At 39.9% G+C, this 15,987-nt stretch overlaps 1 protein-coding gene across 4 annotated transcripts in view; it reads left to right on the forward strand.

Annotated features, from left to right (window-relative positions):
• The first annotated feature begins 2,091 nt into the window (after window positions 1-2,091).
• rock2a (rho-associated, coiled-coil containing protein kinase 2a) overlaps window positions 2,092-15,987 on the forward strand; it is a 38,723-nt gene continuing 24,827 nt past the window's right edge. For 2 of the 4 annotated variants that reach the window (XM_054796824.1, XM_054796826.1), the window contains exon 1: window positions 2,092-2,930. In XM_054796824.1, the coding sequence (XP_054652799.1) occupies window positions 2,832-2,930 (99 nt within the window). In that variant the 5' untranslated portion in view covers window positions 2,092-2,831. Of the gene's footprint in view, window positions 2,931-3,486; window positions 3,512-15,987 lie in introns of those variants that run through there. The other 2 variants (XM_054796825.1, XM_054796827.1) reach the window with 2 other exon arrangements.

The raw sequence follows: 15,987 nt of genomic DNA on the forward strand, positions 1-15,987 counted from the left end.
ACTACTCCGCCCAGGCTTAGTGTAACGAACCAATAGGAGGAGGGTGTTGGCACACCAATTCCGCCCACTCTTACTGTATTTAAGGCCTAAGCTACCAGCACTTATTAGTTCGCTGACGAAGCTCTTCGGATGAGGAGCGAAACGTCCGACACCTTCTTCACAGAAGTACAGATGACGTCTCAAGAAGCCTTTTCCTCGATGGATAACTCCTGTACGACTGAGAGCCTACACAGACGCATCTCTCACTCACTTTTACCACAAAGTACAATTTGCAGCACTTAAGTCTGCTCGGAAATCCCAGAATGTACATCTACACTTAAAACATGTGAATTCAACTTACTGTAAGTGATGTGGTGTTATTGAATGCAACCCTTCATGGCTCATGTAACGCCATTAAAGTGTGATTGTGGTACTATTAAAGAGATCAGTGTTAGGCAAATACATTTTCAGACATGTGTGGTATCTTTTAGCTTGATTTAAGTTTTCAGTTCATCTGGAGCTGTTAATACAAACAAATATATAAAACCGTGTCCTGTCCATTAGCGTTCTCTTCATAAAACACAGAAGATATTGGCGTATTTCACACATAGTGGCAAATGGTGGTTAATGATCAATTCATTTGAAAACAGTGATTAATATATACGTATGGTTGCGGCAGCTCTTAAGGCAGAGGGACTGAGGTTTCGGTGTAGACAAGCGAAACCCCCTGCTTCATGAAAACAATGATGTCACCGAGCCATCGCCACCCGGTCACCGTCAAGTGAGCTTTGACGACGAGCCAACATGATATATGAATATTTCGACTGGCATGACTCGCCCCAGTTAACATCCTGATATGTTGTTGTCTTATACTCCAAAAGGACTCGCAGAAGTAATTCTGCTTCGTCATAACTCTAGACGAACCTTGTAAAGCGGAAGACGACGGACTTATGTGCATGCGTTCTTTCTATTTCTATAATTTGGTGTGTCATTGTCAACCCGCCAAAAAAAAAAACAATCCCAGGAACGTTTCAGTGTGGACAGGACTTCACTTTATTTCCAACATGCATCATTTAATCCTAACAATTACTGATCTGTTCACTTCCTGTGCGTACATTTAACAAGTCATGTGTTAGCATTTTGTAAAGGGGAAAGGGAATAGTAAGCGGCACAGTGGCTGAGTGGTTAGCATGTTGGACACACAGAGAGGAGATCGGGGGCATCCATGTGTAAAGTTTGCATGTTCTCCTTGTGCGTGTGTGGCTTCCCTCGGTTTCCTTTCACATTCCAAAAACATGCATGTTAGGTTAATTGGCGACTCTAAAATGTGAGTGTGAATGATTGTTTGTTTATATGTGCCCTGCGATTGGCTAGCGATGTCAACTCTGCCCGCCTCTCGCCCAAAGTCAGCTAGGATAGGCTCCGCGACCCTAATGAGGATAAGCGGCATAGAAAATGGATGGATGGATTCATATTGTTATATTGTTTTGAAACTTATGGAATATTTTTTTCTCGGACACAGTAAGGCAGAAAGCCAAATAATTTGAATGAGAGCCAATAGAAGTTTTTGCTTTTGTTTAACTATTTTGCAATATGGACTTTATTTTGAGCAAAGGGAATAACAGAATAATTTTTATTCTTTTGTGGGCATTGTTAGATTGTTGCATACTTATATAATTGTATGTATATATTTTGTTAAATTGTTCCCAAAATAGTTTGTTGATGAAAATATTTATAGTTGTTTGCCTAAAATCTTTGTCCAGAGTTTTACTGGCATTATTGCATGATTAGCAAATGGAAGGCAGAATCACAAAATTATTCAATCAAGTATTGGTATTGGTACTGCCAACACTGACCCTTGTATTGAGTTGGTATTGGATTTATACGAAAATTCGCCCACCCCCCTGTTAGTATTTAATGGCAAGTACTTTGCTGTGTTCCTTTTTCAAATTATATAATAATTTTACCACCAAAGTACGTATTAAATTTAAGATTTCCTCACGTTAAAATAAAAAAAATATATATATACATGCTAATTCTCAGGCAAGTCGCAGGTAGTGGTACAGGGACCAGAGGATTATGGGTAATGGTGTTCTTTCTGTTGACGGTGGGAGGAGGGAGATTCCAGACTGTGTATGTGTGTGTACGTGTGTCAGTATGTAGATGTGATGATTGTGTGGGAGTTGGGCTTTCTATTCCAGCGCGACAACAGGAACTTTTTTACAACATCAAACGAGAAGAAACGAGACGAGAAGGCAGTAGTAAGGTGTTGGAAAATGCGAGAAGGAATCCAGGAAGAGAGCGCGTGCCTATTAACCATTGAGCGCGGGAGAGCAGACATTGTTATCGTGGCTCCTTCGCGACACTTGTGGCACCGCGGAGTATAAACTCCCAGCCGAACGGACGTGTAACTTTTCTTGAATGGGTTGAAGTGAAGCGTTTTGTCTTCGAAACGCGAGTCCGAGGCATTTCCAGACGTTCAAAAAAGGAAAGGGGAGGCGAGGGGGCTTCAAGAAAACGCCCTGTTGCCGCTGCCTGTTATCTCCAAGCACAAACTTTATCGTCGACTTGGGAAAAAAATGCGGGAGGTGAGACGTTATGTGGAACGTTATCTTTGTTGGCTGAAAGGCTAACTGCCTTCTTTCTCCAAGTTTCGGGAAGTGTTTTTGCTTTGGGAATATTTGATCTCCTCATTGTTGCACACAATTCCCGTCGGAGGCTATCTGGGTGGGCTGGGAGCCCCAAGGCTGCTCCTCTAGGCCCCACGAATAACCAAGTTTCACATGTAAACCCATACAATCAGTGAAAAACCCCATAATTCTTCATATTATAGTACGAGTGACACTACAGACATGTCTCAGGGCGCCGAGAGGAGGATGGAAACCCGGCTGAAGAAGTTGGAGGACATGATGAGAAACCCCAAGTCTGCCTTAAACCTGGAAAGTTTGCTGGTAAGTCGAGCGGAACGCATCTCCATTATTAAAAGAATGTCGTGATGGCTGCTCCCTGCAACATTACACACGTAATGAGAAGGGTGAAGTAAGTTAATGCTACGTGCAGTACAGTATGTATGTTATTCCATGCGTTTCTGTTAGCATTGTCCTTTGATGTACTGGAAGGGAGACCTCATCCACTTTGTCGTCCCTGTAAAACTACATTTTCCAGTCTGTCCTGTAACCAGATATCTTGCCATGAATTAGTGGAAAAGGCGGCATAAAAGGCGGTGTACTGGTTTACAGTGGATAGGCCTGATTAATCGTTAAGACTGAGAGCAGACAGTGCAGTTTGGAGGGGGCTGTGGTGTCTACAGATTAGGATTCATTTGTGTGGAGAATGTTCCAATTAGGGTGTGTTCACACTTGTCATTTTTGGTCCAGCTAAAACCGCCTCTAGCCCATTTGCTCTGCTTGTACGGTTCATTTGGTCAAGTGTGAATGCAGTCCAGGACCATACAGGGGGACCGAGACCGCCTGAGAGATGGTTCTCGGTCCGCTTGCCAGCAGAGTCCAGTCGTGGGTCTAGTCCTGACTAAGTGAGTGTGCCGACCAAAAGACTGTATTTGATATCACTAATGTGACCGTAACCGTGTGATGCATAGCAACACTAAGGGCGGGAATCTCTGGCCACCTCACGATTCGATGCGATTACGATTCAGAGGCCCGTGATATGCGATGATAAAACCATTATTGATGCATCTTTTTTTGTGATCAGTAGTTTGTCAGTTTTTTCATAGATATTTTTTTCCTCTATATAATTTCTTTTTACTGACTGTGTACTACTAAAACAAAGCATATTTGTAATGATCCACAATTCAAATAAACGTGAAACAGATTAATTTGTTAATTTAAAGGTTACATCTACTATCTATTTCCCATTGCACAGAACCAGCAGGAAAAGTAAAGTGCACCAGTAGCAGCATGTATAAAATTAACAAACTTCAGCATATTCTGGGTAACCAACATAAAAAATCTGCCATTATTCACAAATAAATAAGACTTAAGAATTCAAACAAAAATCCTGAGCATAGAATCTCTGACAAAATCCAAGTCAAAAACAGCTTTTATACAAAATATAGATTTCTGTACCAGCGGCTCTCATACAAGAATAATGCTTGCAGACGTCAGTATATTATGAATAACCAAAAAAACTAGGCTGCCCTTATTCACAATTGCAGTGTCAATGAAACAACGTTGCGATCGAACGCCTTTTTCGAGTTAGGTGGAAAATTAGTTATCACCTGCTTGACTTCAGCTGGCTGTGTTTCCTCCTCGTTCGGTGGAAACGTGCTATGTGGTTTTTCATATTTGTTGTGTTGCCAAAATATTTTAAGCTTGTATGACAAAGTTTGAATGTTATCTGGATCCTGTCCAGCTTAGTTTTACCTTCAACTACGTGAAAGCCAAAGTGCTTCCCGACGCTCGCTTTAAATCCAGCGGGTGCGGGTTGGAGTTTACGCTCAGCCATTTTGGTAGCGTCTTACACATAGGTGTACCACCATAAACTGTCTGGGCGGCACTTCCGCTTTCCGTCTTTTGTTCCATTTTTTTTTCTTTGTTCCGTCAGCATTGTTTACTGACATTTATGAATCGATTAATAATCATCAATGTCCACATCGCGATGCATCCAAGAATCGATTATTTCCCCCATCCCTGAGCAACACCTAGCAGAAAGCTGAAAATCATCAAAAAGTCAATGTTAAATGTAAGCCCAGGAACGTATATACAATAGTTAAACATATCTGTCTCTTTTCAACAAGAGCTTGCTCATTTCAGTCTGGCGAAGCTGTCATAAAAGCTGTCTCTTTGTGATGTTTGTGACACATTTCTGGGGAACTTTTTGACACCTTTTATACACTTTATATACACTTCATTACATCTCAACTGGTAAAATCCTACCATAGAAACAAAAGTCCTACGATCGTATGTGACGCAGTCACGTGGCAAAAATACATGCAAGTGTGAATGCCAACCGAAACAGTACAGTAATCCCTTGTTTATTGCGGTTAATTGGTTCCAAACATGGCTGTGATAAGTGAATTTCCACGAAGTAGGATTTCAGATTTTTTGTCAGACCATAGAAACCCTATTAAGTATGGTTTTAACACTATAGGAGCCATCTAGACATGAAATAACACGCTCTCTCTCCCACAGTAACACTTCCATGTACACCATTAACGTCAATAGTGAGGTGCGTGCTTAATTCAGGCAAAAAAAACAGGTACAATTTGCTTAAATGTGCCTATTTTTTATTATTACTAGGCCATATTCAACCACAAAACAGCATAATAATTAATATATATTTTTAAAACCATGATACGGAGAACAGCAATGTGGCGAGGGATGGCTTACCACTAAGTATAACATGTTTTTTTTGTGGTCTGGACTAGAGTACTACAAGTGTGAACTCACCCTTAGTATTGTTATGGAGACCAATGTGTAGCTCCTGCACTGCATTTCATCTTCTTGCTGAGTGTCCATCAAGCAAGTTGCATGTGATTGTCAAAAGTAACTAATGATAAAACATTTCTGGGCAGAATTCCGGTCGTGGTCCTGGCTCACCCGACAGTACATTCATGTACATCATAAACACGAAGTCAAAAGAAGCAGGGCTCCGGACTAACTTTTGGTAGTAGGAGCACAGTGGCCCCTATCTTAACATTTTAAGAGCACAAGCAGAAAGTTTAGGGGTGAACACCGAAATTTACTTGCAAAGTAAACATTCACATTTCCTCTCATTTTCACTGTATTACTGATAAATACTATTAACTCCAATACCGCCATCTTTTCATACACATCTTCACAGCCTTCTTGTTCTTTGGTGTTTGTCTCCTTTCTTCCTCACGCATTACTATCATCTACTGGGGCTGAAGTGTGGAGCACAAGTTTGTCAGCAACAAAAAATAATCAATAATAATAATAGAATAAAATTGGCAAATTAACTGGTAGGGTTACCAAAATTCTGCAAAAATAAATAAGGGACACTTTGTTGGCAGGGCCAACCAACCCACCTGTTTTTTTGCCTTTTAATTTTGTGAAACAAATTTTGTACTATTTGACACAAACCTTAATTTAATTTGATGCCTGCTTTAGCTTAATACTGATACATGGGAAATTAATTGTTCAATAATATATATTATTTTGTTAAAAATAACACATTTCACAGAATAAAATATTTTATTTTATTATTTAGAAAATATTTATTGTTTTATGGAGAAAATGCTTAATTTAGGCCAAGAAGATGTACAATTAGCTTAAATATGCATATTTTTGTTTACGAATAATAGGCCGTGTTCAACCATAAAACAGATCACTTATTAATTCATTGTTGAGAAACTGTGATGTAGCGAGGGACAACTGTACGTTAAAATCCAAAAATGTAAAATTGTGGATGTGGTGAAAGAAGAGAGCTTATTTTGTGGTGTAAATTGTTTGTCTTTTTTCTATTATTATTGTTAACTTCTTGTTGATTTTGCAATACTTACCAGCCAAACATACTTGTGCAGTCAGCAGTTGCTACGAATGCTCACTGGGGCAAACTTTTCCCCAGTTACACGACTTTATGGGCATTCATACTTTTATTGTAATTGGTGAATAAATTGTAATTGCGCAGATGATTAATGTCATGTAAGCGCACAATCTTTACTCGCAGTTCTTTATATAAAATTATCACAGCTGGCATTTGTGAAGGATGCATTACAGAATTGGTGTAATGTCAGGATTCTAATACACAGGTGTATAATGCATGTCAAATGTGTTCTGTCAATTTTTACAGACAATTTGCACTGCATGCAATGACTGTCGCTTTGCACCACAAAAGAGTGAAGCCAGTCTTAGTTGGGGTTTGTCTTAACCTTACCTGCACCATCCCCTCAGACTGGCTGTCCTATCTAGTCTTTGAGTATGGGCTGATGAAGCCTGCTCAAACGAGAGAGACGAAATATCTTCTAAGACATTCTGAACAGTCCAGTGGTGATTGATTCAGTGCTTGGGAATTCAATTGCCTGGATGAATAAGAATATTCATATTTATATAGAGTTTCAGTGTTACAGGTGGCCCTCTGAGACGACCCATTACTGTGATGTGGCCCACGGTGAAAACAAGTTTGACACCCCTGTATCTTCTGGGCATTGAAGGTCTCCCCTGGTGTTCCTGGTGGTCTTCAGAGGAATACTCTAGTTACATTAGGTCTGGGGTTGTGATTTGAATTGTTGGGCCCCCTAACCGGATCTGACAAAACACAAACACAATGTCATTTCTGTCTTAAAAAGCAGCACTTCACCCTTTTAACCGGTCTCATACAGCTTGGGGCCCCTTGTGTTGGCCACGGGCACACACACACGCACTGCTCAAATCCTTTATGACATTTAATAGGAATTGTAGCTTTAGTGGTGTTTACTTCCTGCATGCGAGTTGGGGCGATGGAGGCACTGAGTGTTTGAGACAAAAGATGAGTGGGAAGCATACTTTGGGAGAACAGGCTGCAGGTTTCCATTTTTAGAAGCCTCACTGCTGTTGCTAAGATCGAGAAGTTTTGCTGATCAGGGTGGGGGTGGGGGTATAGAGCATGGATGCAAACACTCTGATTATTGTTTGGAATGTATTTGTGTCGTAGCAGAGGTCTTTGTGAGTGCAGCACCACTTCATATAACTCACACTCAGAATCGCAGATCTACACGACAGAACCAATATCAATTCGCCCTACGATTGGACAATAGAATTAAAATTGCTATTCTCTTGTAAGTATCATTATTATTAAAAGAGGACGAGGGCTAGCCAAGCTAAGACAGAATCCATGCTAACCGCTAAGCTAACTTGAATGTAAATTAGTGAAAACAAAATAAGTGCTTAGGTATTGCATGTTAACAGAAGTCTAGCTGGAACGGCATTACAGCAGAGTGTAACCATATACAGTATGCCAAAGGATGGCAAGAGGCTGCAATATAAATGCAATATGGATAATAGGCCTTATTGACTATCCCTGGCTTGGGACTGACTCATCAGTGCAATAGTAGTGCAATCCATTTTGCCATGATTGCTTCAAGATGCGTTAAATCACTGTAAATTTACCACAATTGATTCATTTTATCTTAACAGTCAGTTTGTCAAATATTTTGTACATCCCTTTTAGTCAGTGCTGAGTTATGAGCAAATATCTGCAGTGCTAAAATAGCTCCGGCGATGGATGGCACGGTGACCTATTAAAAGTATTTCCTGGCTCGTTTCTTTTTGATTCAGGGAACCAACAATTGCTATACATCATAAACAGCTGAAGGAGAAGAAAATATTCTCAACTAGCCTCTCTGTAATTGGTGAACTTTTGAAATCCTGGCTCTGCCTCTGACATTCAGCACCTTTATTTCCCTAGCTCGCATGCAGGAAACAAACACTCCTGGTGACATTACACCTGCATTGACCCTTTGGACCTTTATGCCAAATGCCATTTCATAGTAGTGCTTATACTGGGTTAGTGTTGGTCTTTTTTTGCCTGTTTACTTTTAAGTGGTCCATAACTGAAATTGCTGTTTACGTTCACAAAAAAATGTAACCTGTGCACACGCTCAAATAGGTAACGTAAACTAAATACTAGGCCTGTCAAGATAACAAATTTAGCTAATTGTCCTACAAATTATTGCCGATAAACGATATTATTGTCAGCATTTTGTGAGACCATGTTTTTAATTAATGTAATGATAATATATGGCATAATAATGCGAGTACACTGTATCAAAGGTAATAAACTTTAATTTCTCAAGAATATTTAACATTGGAATTGGAATGTCAAGAGCTTTTAAATAAAATAAATTATAAATGAAACAAAAAAGGTGTTGACTGTCGGGATGAAGGCGCCGCTGCACTTTGAGCGGCAGTTTTTTTCTCGGTTTGGAAAACTGAACAGTATGGTTGTGTTTGAGGTGCGCATGCAAGTTGGTCATATTCCCCTTCTTCTTTCTAACCATTGTGACATATTGTCTCGTCCGTGTTCGTGGGCTCACCTTATTAATTCTGTTTAAAACCCAAATATTCCCAAACTGAGGCTGTGGCATTTGGCTTAGAAACCATCGCTTTCGTGCCTTCGTTCATATTTGCCTTTGCTCACTTGAAGGCTGCAGCACTCGCTAGCAGCCCGGCCTCCACACACTGGGACAAAGAGACTGAATGCCTGACAGGAGGGTTCACTCTGTTCATTCCGCTATAGAATCATCGCGCCCAGGATTTGAGACAGATGCACTGTGCGAACTCTCGTGTCATCCAGCCTGTTTGGTAGCGAGAGGAGGAAAAGAAACACATATGCATGTGTCCATATATCAAGGCTGGCAAAATCATTAAGTTAATTTTTATTTATCGTGCGATATAAATTTATTGATTATCATGACAAGCCCACTGAATACCGTAATTTCCCCGACTATAGAGTGCATCTGCCTTGAGTGAAATCAGCCCCTGAGCCCGGGCTGTCTTCCCCAGCACGCAGCAGGCCAGGCACCCGAATAGGGGTGGGCATCATTTCAGTTTGAACGATTCCAGTTCCTCCTTCAATTCCTTTGCTTTTAAGAGTAAGGGGCATAAAAGTTTACATGGTTTAAATGAGGGCACTAACCAGAATTCTTTTTGGATTAAATGTCTGAACTTCTCCAGGAATTATTGAATGATATGAACTTTTTTTTTATCAACTTTACTACGAATTTCTCACAGGGCTATTTTCAACCAGTATATAAATATCAAGCCATTCAACTTTAATATAAATATTATGAATATTCTTTCTACAGGAGTACACTTTCACAAAAGATGTTCACTTTTGAAAAGCTAATGAAAAAACATTTCCACATAAGATGTTGTTTATGTGCTTGTGAGTGTGTGATGCCGCAGCTGCTTAAACATGCACAATCCAACAACTTACTTTTCGTAGAAAAGTACACAGGCTAATGTTATCACTTAGTACTAATATACTTAGATTGCTGCCTCAATGTTGGTGTAAGCTATTTTTTTATGACACCCTTATTTTGTTATAAATAAACAGGATGTAACCAACGGAGCTCCTATTTTGAAGGCCTGAAGTATGTTGTGTGGGTTGAGGTGTCTTGACTGTTGCTAAACGAGACGAGCTGTGCACATGAATAAACGTACCTCCTACAGTAGAGCCGTAGCTCCCGTCCTTCATTTACACCGAAATTCCTCATAAGTGGGCACCCTGAAACACTCGTTACATTGGCACGAGACAGTCATTGATTGTTTGACTTCCCTGATTCTGTCTGCTTTGAGGAAGTCCGATGTAGTGCATCAAAGACGAGGTATTGTTATTTCCACACCACGAAGCTGGGGGTATTTAATCATGTTGACACTCCTTTGCATGATATTGTGTTGCAAATGTTGCACTGAGCCAACCTTTTTTATGGTGGTAAGCCAAACTTTTTAGCCTCTTCTTTGTTGGTGCTCACCGGCTTCTTCTTCTTTGGTGTTTGCGGCTATTTGTGACGTGAGCATTAAAACTAGGAATCAAAATAAAAAATGTCAACGATCCCAGGAGAATGGCAGTGTTAGTCCAGGTTCCCATCGATGCTCGAGACTCGATGCCCATCCTACACAAACCCGTCGGCAACAGTGGACCTTCCGACACGGCTCCATGCTGCCAAGATCAATGAGCAAAAGCCACTAGATCGATCTCCTTCAACCTGAAAACCGCATCACATGCACCTCTCTGCACGTTCTCCCTGATGAGTAGTGATGTGCGGATCCATACTGACATATCGATACCTCCAATACCACCTCTTTAGGATCTAAAATAGATTCTCAAATCAAAATATTGATGCTTTCATCCAGTCATTCAGTCATTTAAGGTAATATATATCATTAACAGGAACACAGTTAAAAGTAGCTAAATCATTGAGACCTTGTCTAAATGATATGCAGTTTTTTTCCAAATAAATGAATAAATTACTTTGATGTCTTATATTTTTAATTTTATGAGCTATGCTGTTGGATCGGTATCGCTGATACGAGCCTGAATTTTACTCGGTATCAAATCGGAAAATTTGTGGTATTGCACATCACTAATGATGAAGGCGTGCACACGAAGTGCAAAATGGCTGCTTTGGAGCACACCAGAACGCAACCACAAATTAGCCACATCACTGTATAAGTCGCAGGGTTCAAAGCGTGAGAAAAAAGTTACAGCTTATACACCGGAAGTTATGGCAAACGTACATGTTTAACATTACATTTCATTTAATTTGGTCCGGACTGCCGTACATTCTGGAGGAAAACATGGGAATTGTGCTACTTGAACCATTTTGTGTAAATCCAGCCAGAGACATCATTGGAGAATGCTGTCACCAAAGTACCAAAATAATTTTGCTGCTACTCTACTATTTTTTTCTACTCATTGCTTGGAATGAAATCAATTTTACATAGCTCAGATCAGTGCAGATCAGGCTTTTTTTAAATTTGTGATAATTAGTTTAATATTGGCCTTCTTGCCTGTTTGAAATGAAAGTAGTGCTTGTTCTGGGCAAGAGATAGAAAGCATTTTGGATATTTAAAAAAGTACAGCTGATTGCTAGCACATAGATTGTCTTTCAGCCGTCCTGAAGGAAATTACCTCATTGGGTAAATAGTTGGCAACTCCATTTGGGACTCAAAGTCCCTGCACAGTACTGCACTTTCCCCTTTCACTTTTTAGCCTTATCTCTTTTCATCTGGCTCAATCTCAGTCTGCAGTCTGAAAGTCCTTTCAGGTCTGATAGATGCACTGCAGGTATAATTGTGTTCTCTACCTAATGACATTTTATTCCACTTCTGTTTTTTGAAACAATTTTTACCTATGAGATACTTTTTTCATCTACATTTTTTTCCAGACCTTTTAGCTTAATATCAGTCCGTGTAATGTTGTCATAATGTGTCAAGGTCATGAAACACCATAATGCATTGGGTTATCATTAGTTGCTTATTCACCACATATCTATCTGTTTCTGTCCCCAATAGCCCTTGCTGCTCACATGCTCCTCTCCCCTTTTCCTTTCTCCCTATTTTGGCCACACTACAGTAATGTTAACGTCTTCTACTCCAGCATTTCCTGTTCCCTTTTTGTCTGACTTTTTTGCCCCTTTCCACTTCCCATATTGAGCAATTTGTTTTGAATGTGTGGGTCTTCAAAGAGGTGGGGATAACCCCCGTCTTTCAACCTGATAGTAAAACCTAAGCATCAACTTTGTCTCTGGAGTGCAGTTGAGTTGCTCTTGGGCAAGCAACAACAGCACTGGTATCAGTATGCTAGATGGAAAGAAACACTGCCTTATAAGGCACTCGGGATGGTGGCCCAGGCCAATTTTTTTCTTTTTTGCAAAACAAGCCAGTCTCTCTACTCAGCACCTACCCTGGAAAGAAGGCTAGGACTTTTTGTGGCCTTTTTTTGGTTTGTTGCTCCACTTCAATGAAGAAGACCCAGTGTCTGTCAGATGTCCAAGTCGGTAATGGGTTGAAAATATCACACTCCACCTCAGATACAGTATGTGGCTGTATCCCTTGAACACGACTGGAAACGTTGATTGGAGTTTCCCTTGTCCATTAGAGCCACTGACCACTCAGAGCGACAAAGAAGGTATCACACCAATCATTATTACTTGTAATATTATCACTGCCAAATTCAAAGCGTGGTGGAGACCATTATGTTCTTGACTGCCTTTGTATGCACGCCATGTATGATTGTCCACAAAATGTTGTGGAATGTATGGCACTGTCCTCTTACATTTTGGTGTAGATTGTGGAGTTGGTGAATTATTTTTTTGTAAAAATTATTATTTATTGTAAAAAAACAAAACAAAAAACTGTCATGAACGATGGCAGACATTATTGCATCCTAAATGACGGCGCGTGTTTGGTCTAGTCCTTTTGTCTGCTTTGAACTCATGTTTGTTCTTCTTTTCTTCTTCTTCTGACTGAAAACAGGCAAACAAAGTTTTCTTGCTTGTCTCAAATAATGACATCATCAAGTGTACATCTATTTTAAACATTTTTCAAATATAATTTCACATACTATTCATGTAAATGTATACCATCGCTTCCACTATACAGTTGTCATCACAGTTCACGCTATTGTAGTTGTTCAAAAATTAATTCATAAATTGTCACTGTTTCTTGGTTGAATATGATCTATTATTGGTAAAAACATGCATATTTAAGAACATTTTATTTTTTCATGGCCTAAATTAAGCAACAATGGCAAAATATCCGAAAATACAAGTGTATATAAAGCATTCAAAAGACATGATATGAAGTGTAATACAGTATCTGTAACTTGTGTGCACCTTTTAAGAAGCGGGGCCTGGGAAGTGACTTGTGTGATGTCAGCTAGGTAGAATTAACAGTTAACTGAGTGCTAGCAGCAGGTTAGCAGTGTAGAGAGTGGTTGACAGCAGCTCCTGTGTGAATGTGGGATAGGGATCTGGGATCCCCAGCTTACCCGTGACCCTAATGAGGAAAAGGGGTATGGAAAACGGGTTGATATTTTGCAGCATATTGTTAACTTTGACTTCCGCCCAATTTTCAGACACGTTTGCGAGGAGCTCCTCCTAGATGTGTCTTACTAAGGTAGAACGGTGGAAGACGTTTATAGCAGCCGTATTTTGATCATATAAAAAAAAAAAGATACACAGCGAGAGCATATTGATAATCCGTCATGGTATTAAATATCGCGATAGTTCGACATATCGATTGTTGGTCACACACTTAGTCTATAGGGCTATTGAAAATATTCAATTTTTTAATATTGAATCCTACGTTGTGGAAATTTACGTATCGCGGTTGGGTCTGGAACCAATTAACCGAGATAAACGAGGGACAACTGTACTGCTTTTTGGTCGTGTTTTGTAGCTTTTTCAAACATGGTGTCCCATATTGAACCACTGCTACTGACACCTTTCCATTGCAAAAGCGGTTATTATGAGGTTATATTTCTAGTACATGGCAAGTCGGTTTTCCATGTTGGCCAAGTTGATACCACAAATGATCTAAACCACTGTTTGTAGGTCACTGGTCTAACAGATTAATCATTGCGCCTCACTGTAACATTTGAAGAGACATTGCTCAAAACAAAAAAACCACATACTAACGTTAGGATACCTGGTTGCTGTGCCTTAGCTCTGGATGCCACAGTCCACTTTGCTGCAGCGGTCCGTCATCTTGCTGCGCTCAATTCTTGTCCCTTACAGTTATGACCAACTACTATATGCTTATCAGTAAATGAAGGAGACCCTTGTTCTCTTACACTGTTGTTTATTAGCCTCTCTCGTGCACCTGAATTGATTATTGATAACATTTGGAGAAGAAGATTTGGTTAAACACGCAGATGACAACAGCCGAGGGGACACATCTGCTGTTTTTATGTTGTCGGATTTGCAAATTATTTATCCTGTGAGTATGTTAAAGAGTTTGCCACCTTCTTCTTAGTGTATTTTTAGTTTTAAATGAGGGTGTGAGTGCACAGAGTGGCGAACAGGAGGCTCCCACGCGCAACACTCTCCATCTGGCTTTATCTTATCAGCCCATCTCAACCTGCCGGTGAGACATAACCTCCCACACACACACACAATCATTTTTCTTACACAAACACACATGCACTGCATGCTGTATGCATAAGTTTAGGTGCTTATGAGAATACACTAACCTGAGCAACTGCCGTTATTGGTGCATCATGGGTGGCTGACATTGACAAAAAACACACACACATGCACGCACGTAGTGTAGCCGACCATATTGCATTGTATTTGACAAACTTTCAAAATATGAAGCAATAGAAAGACTCCAATGTGTGACCATGTACAGACACAAATGTGTAAAAAAGATAAATTGACTATTTTATTTGGGTTAACCATAATATAATGGTAGCGGAAAATACTGAATTCTTATAATTATTATCCATCTATCTTCTATGCTGCTTATCCTCACTAGGGTTGTGGGTATGCTGGAGCCTATCCCAGCTGACTTCAGGCGAGAGGCGGGGTACACCCTGGACTGGTCGCCAGCCAATGGCAGGGCACATATAGACAAACAACCATTCACACTCACATTCATACCTGTGGACATATGGAAACAAAAATGTTGAGGTGAAATAAGCCTTAGATGTCAAAACTTTGAACTGTGTGAGACGTCAACTGTGCTTGTCACACTAACGTATTTTTTTAAGTTGATTTTTTAAAGAATTTTTTTCCTTAATACTTCACATTCTAGTGTATAAAATAAAAAATACAAATAGAATTTAAATCTGATGACTTTGATTAATAGACTTGTTCCTACTTACGCTTTGCCTTCTGACGGTTTTACTCTCCCTTCTATTTACATGTGTACGTGTGTTATGTGATACGTCATTGGAAAGCTTAGTTTGTTGAAATTTGACTGATATACACCATTCCAGGATACACTCATAACTGCAGGCTGGGCAAACACTAAGATTAGACCAGTCGGCACCAATGAGATTGTGAAAACACGATATACTGGTTGATGGGTGGTTTTGTCATAAAACCAAGGAACACCTGTGTAACGGAGTGATGCAAAACATGGAATGTGTGTCAAAGGTGCATCAACGTAGATTTTTTTTCTCAACTTTTTTTCCCCAGGTTGATTAATATATATTATATTACTCTAAGATTGCTGTATATTATCTTGATTATATCAGTTATTTTCTGTGGGAAAATGGTCTTGAAAAAATAATAACAAAAGAGGTTTCTAATAGTTCACACTGTTGACAATTGCAGTTGCAATAATTTCCCCATTGATGAGTCATTCAAGTTTAATAGGCCTCATGGGCAGAGTTCCTCATTTTACTATTTTTTGCCAGCACATTCCTCAGTTGACGTGTCTAATAAAGCCGGGGCGCCAAAAATGAACAGGGCACAGGAGCATGGGACAGAAATCAGTCAAATTCAAGAGAAAAGCCTACTCTTGCTATTCCCTGCAGGAACGTTCACTGTGCTATTTGAGAGCCTCTGCAGGATTCCTGCTGTTGTGTCTGTTTTGGAGA

The sequence above is a fragment of the Dunckerocampus dactyliophorus genome, chromosome 13 (genome assembly GCF_027744805.1).
Source record: "Dunckerocampus dactyliophorus isolate RoL2022-P2 chromosome 13, RoL_Ddac_1.1, whole genome shotgun sequence".
Taxonomy (NCBI): domain Eukaryota; kingdom Metazoa; phylum Chordata; class Actinopteri; order Syngnathiformes; family Syngnathidae; genus Dunckerocampus; species Dunckerocampus dactyliophorus.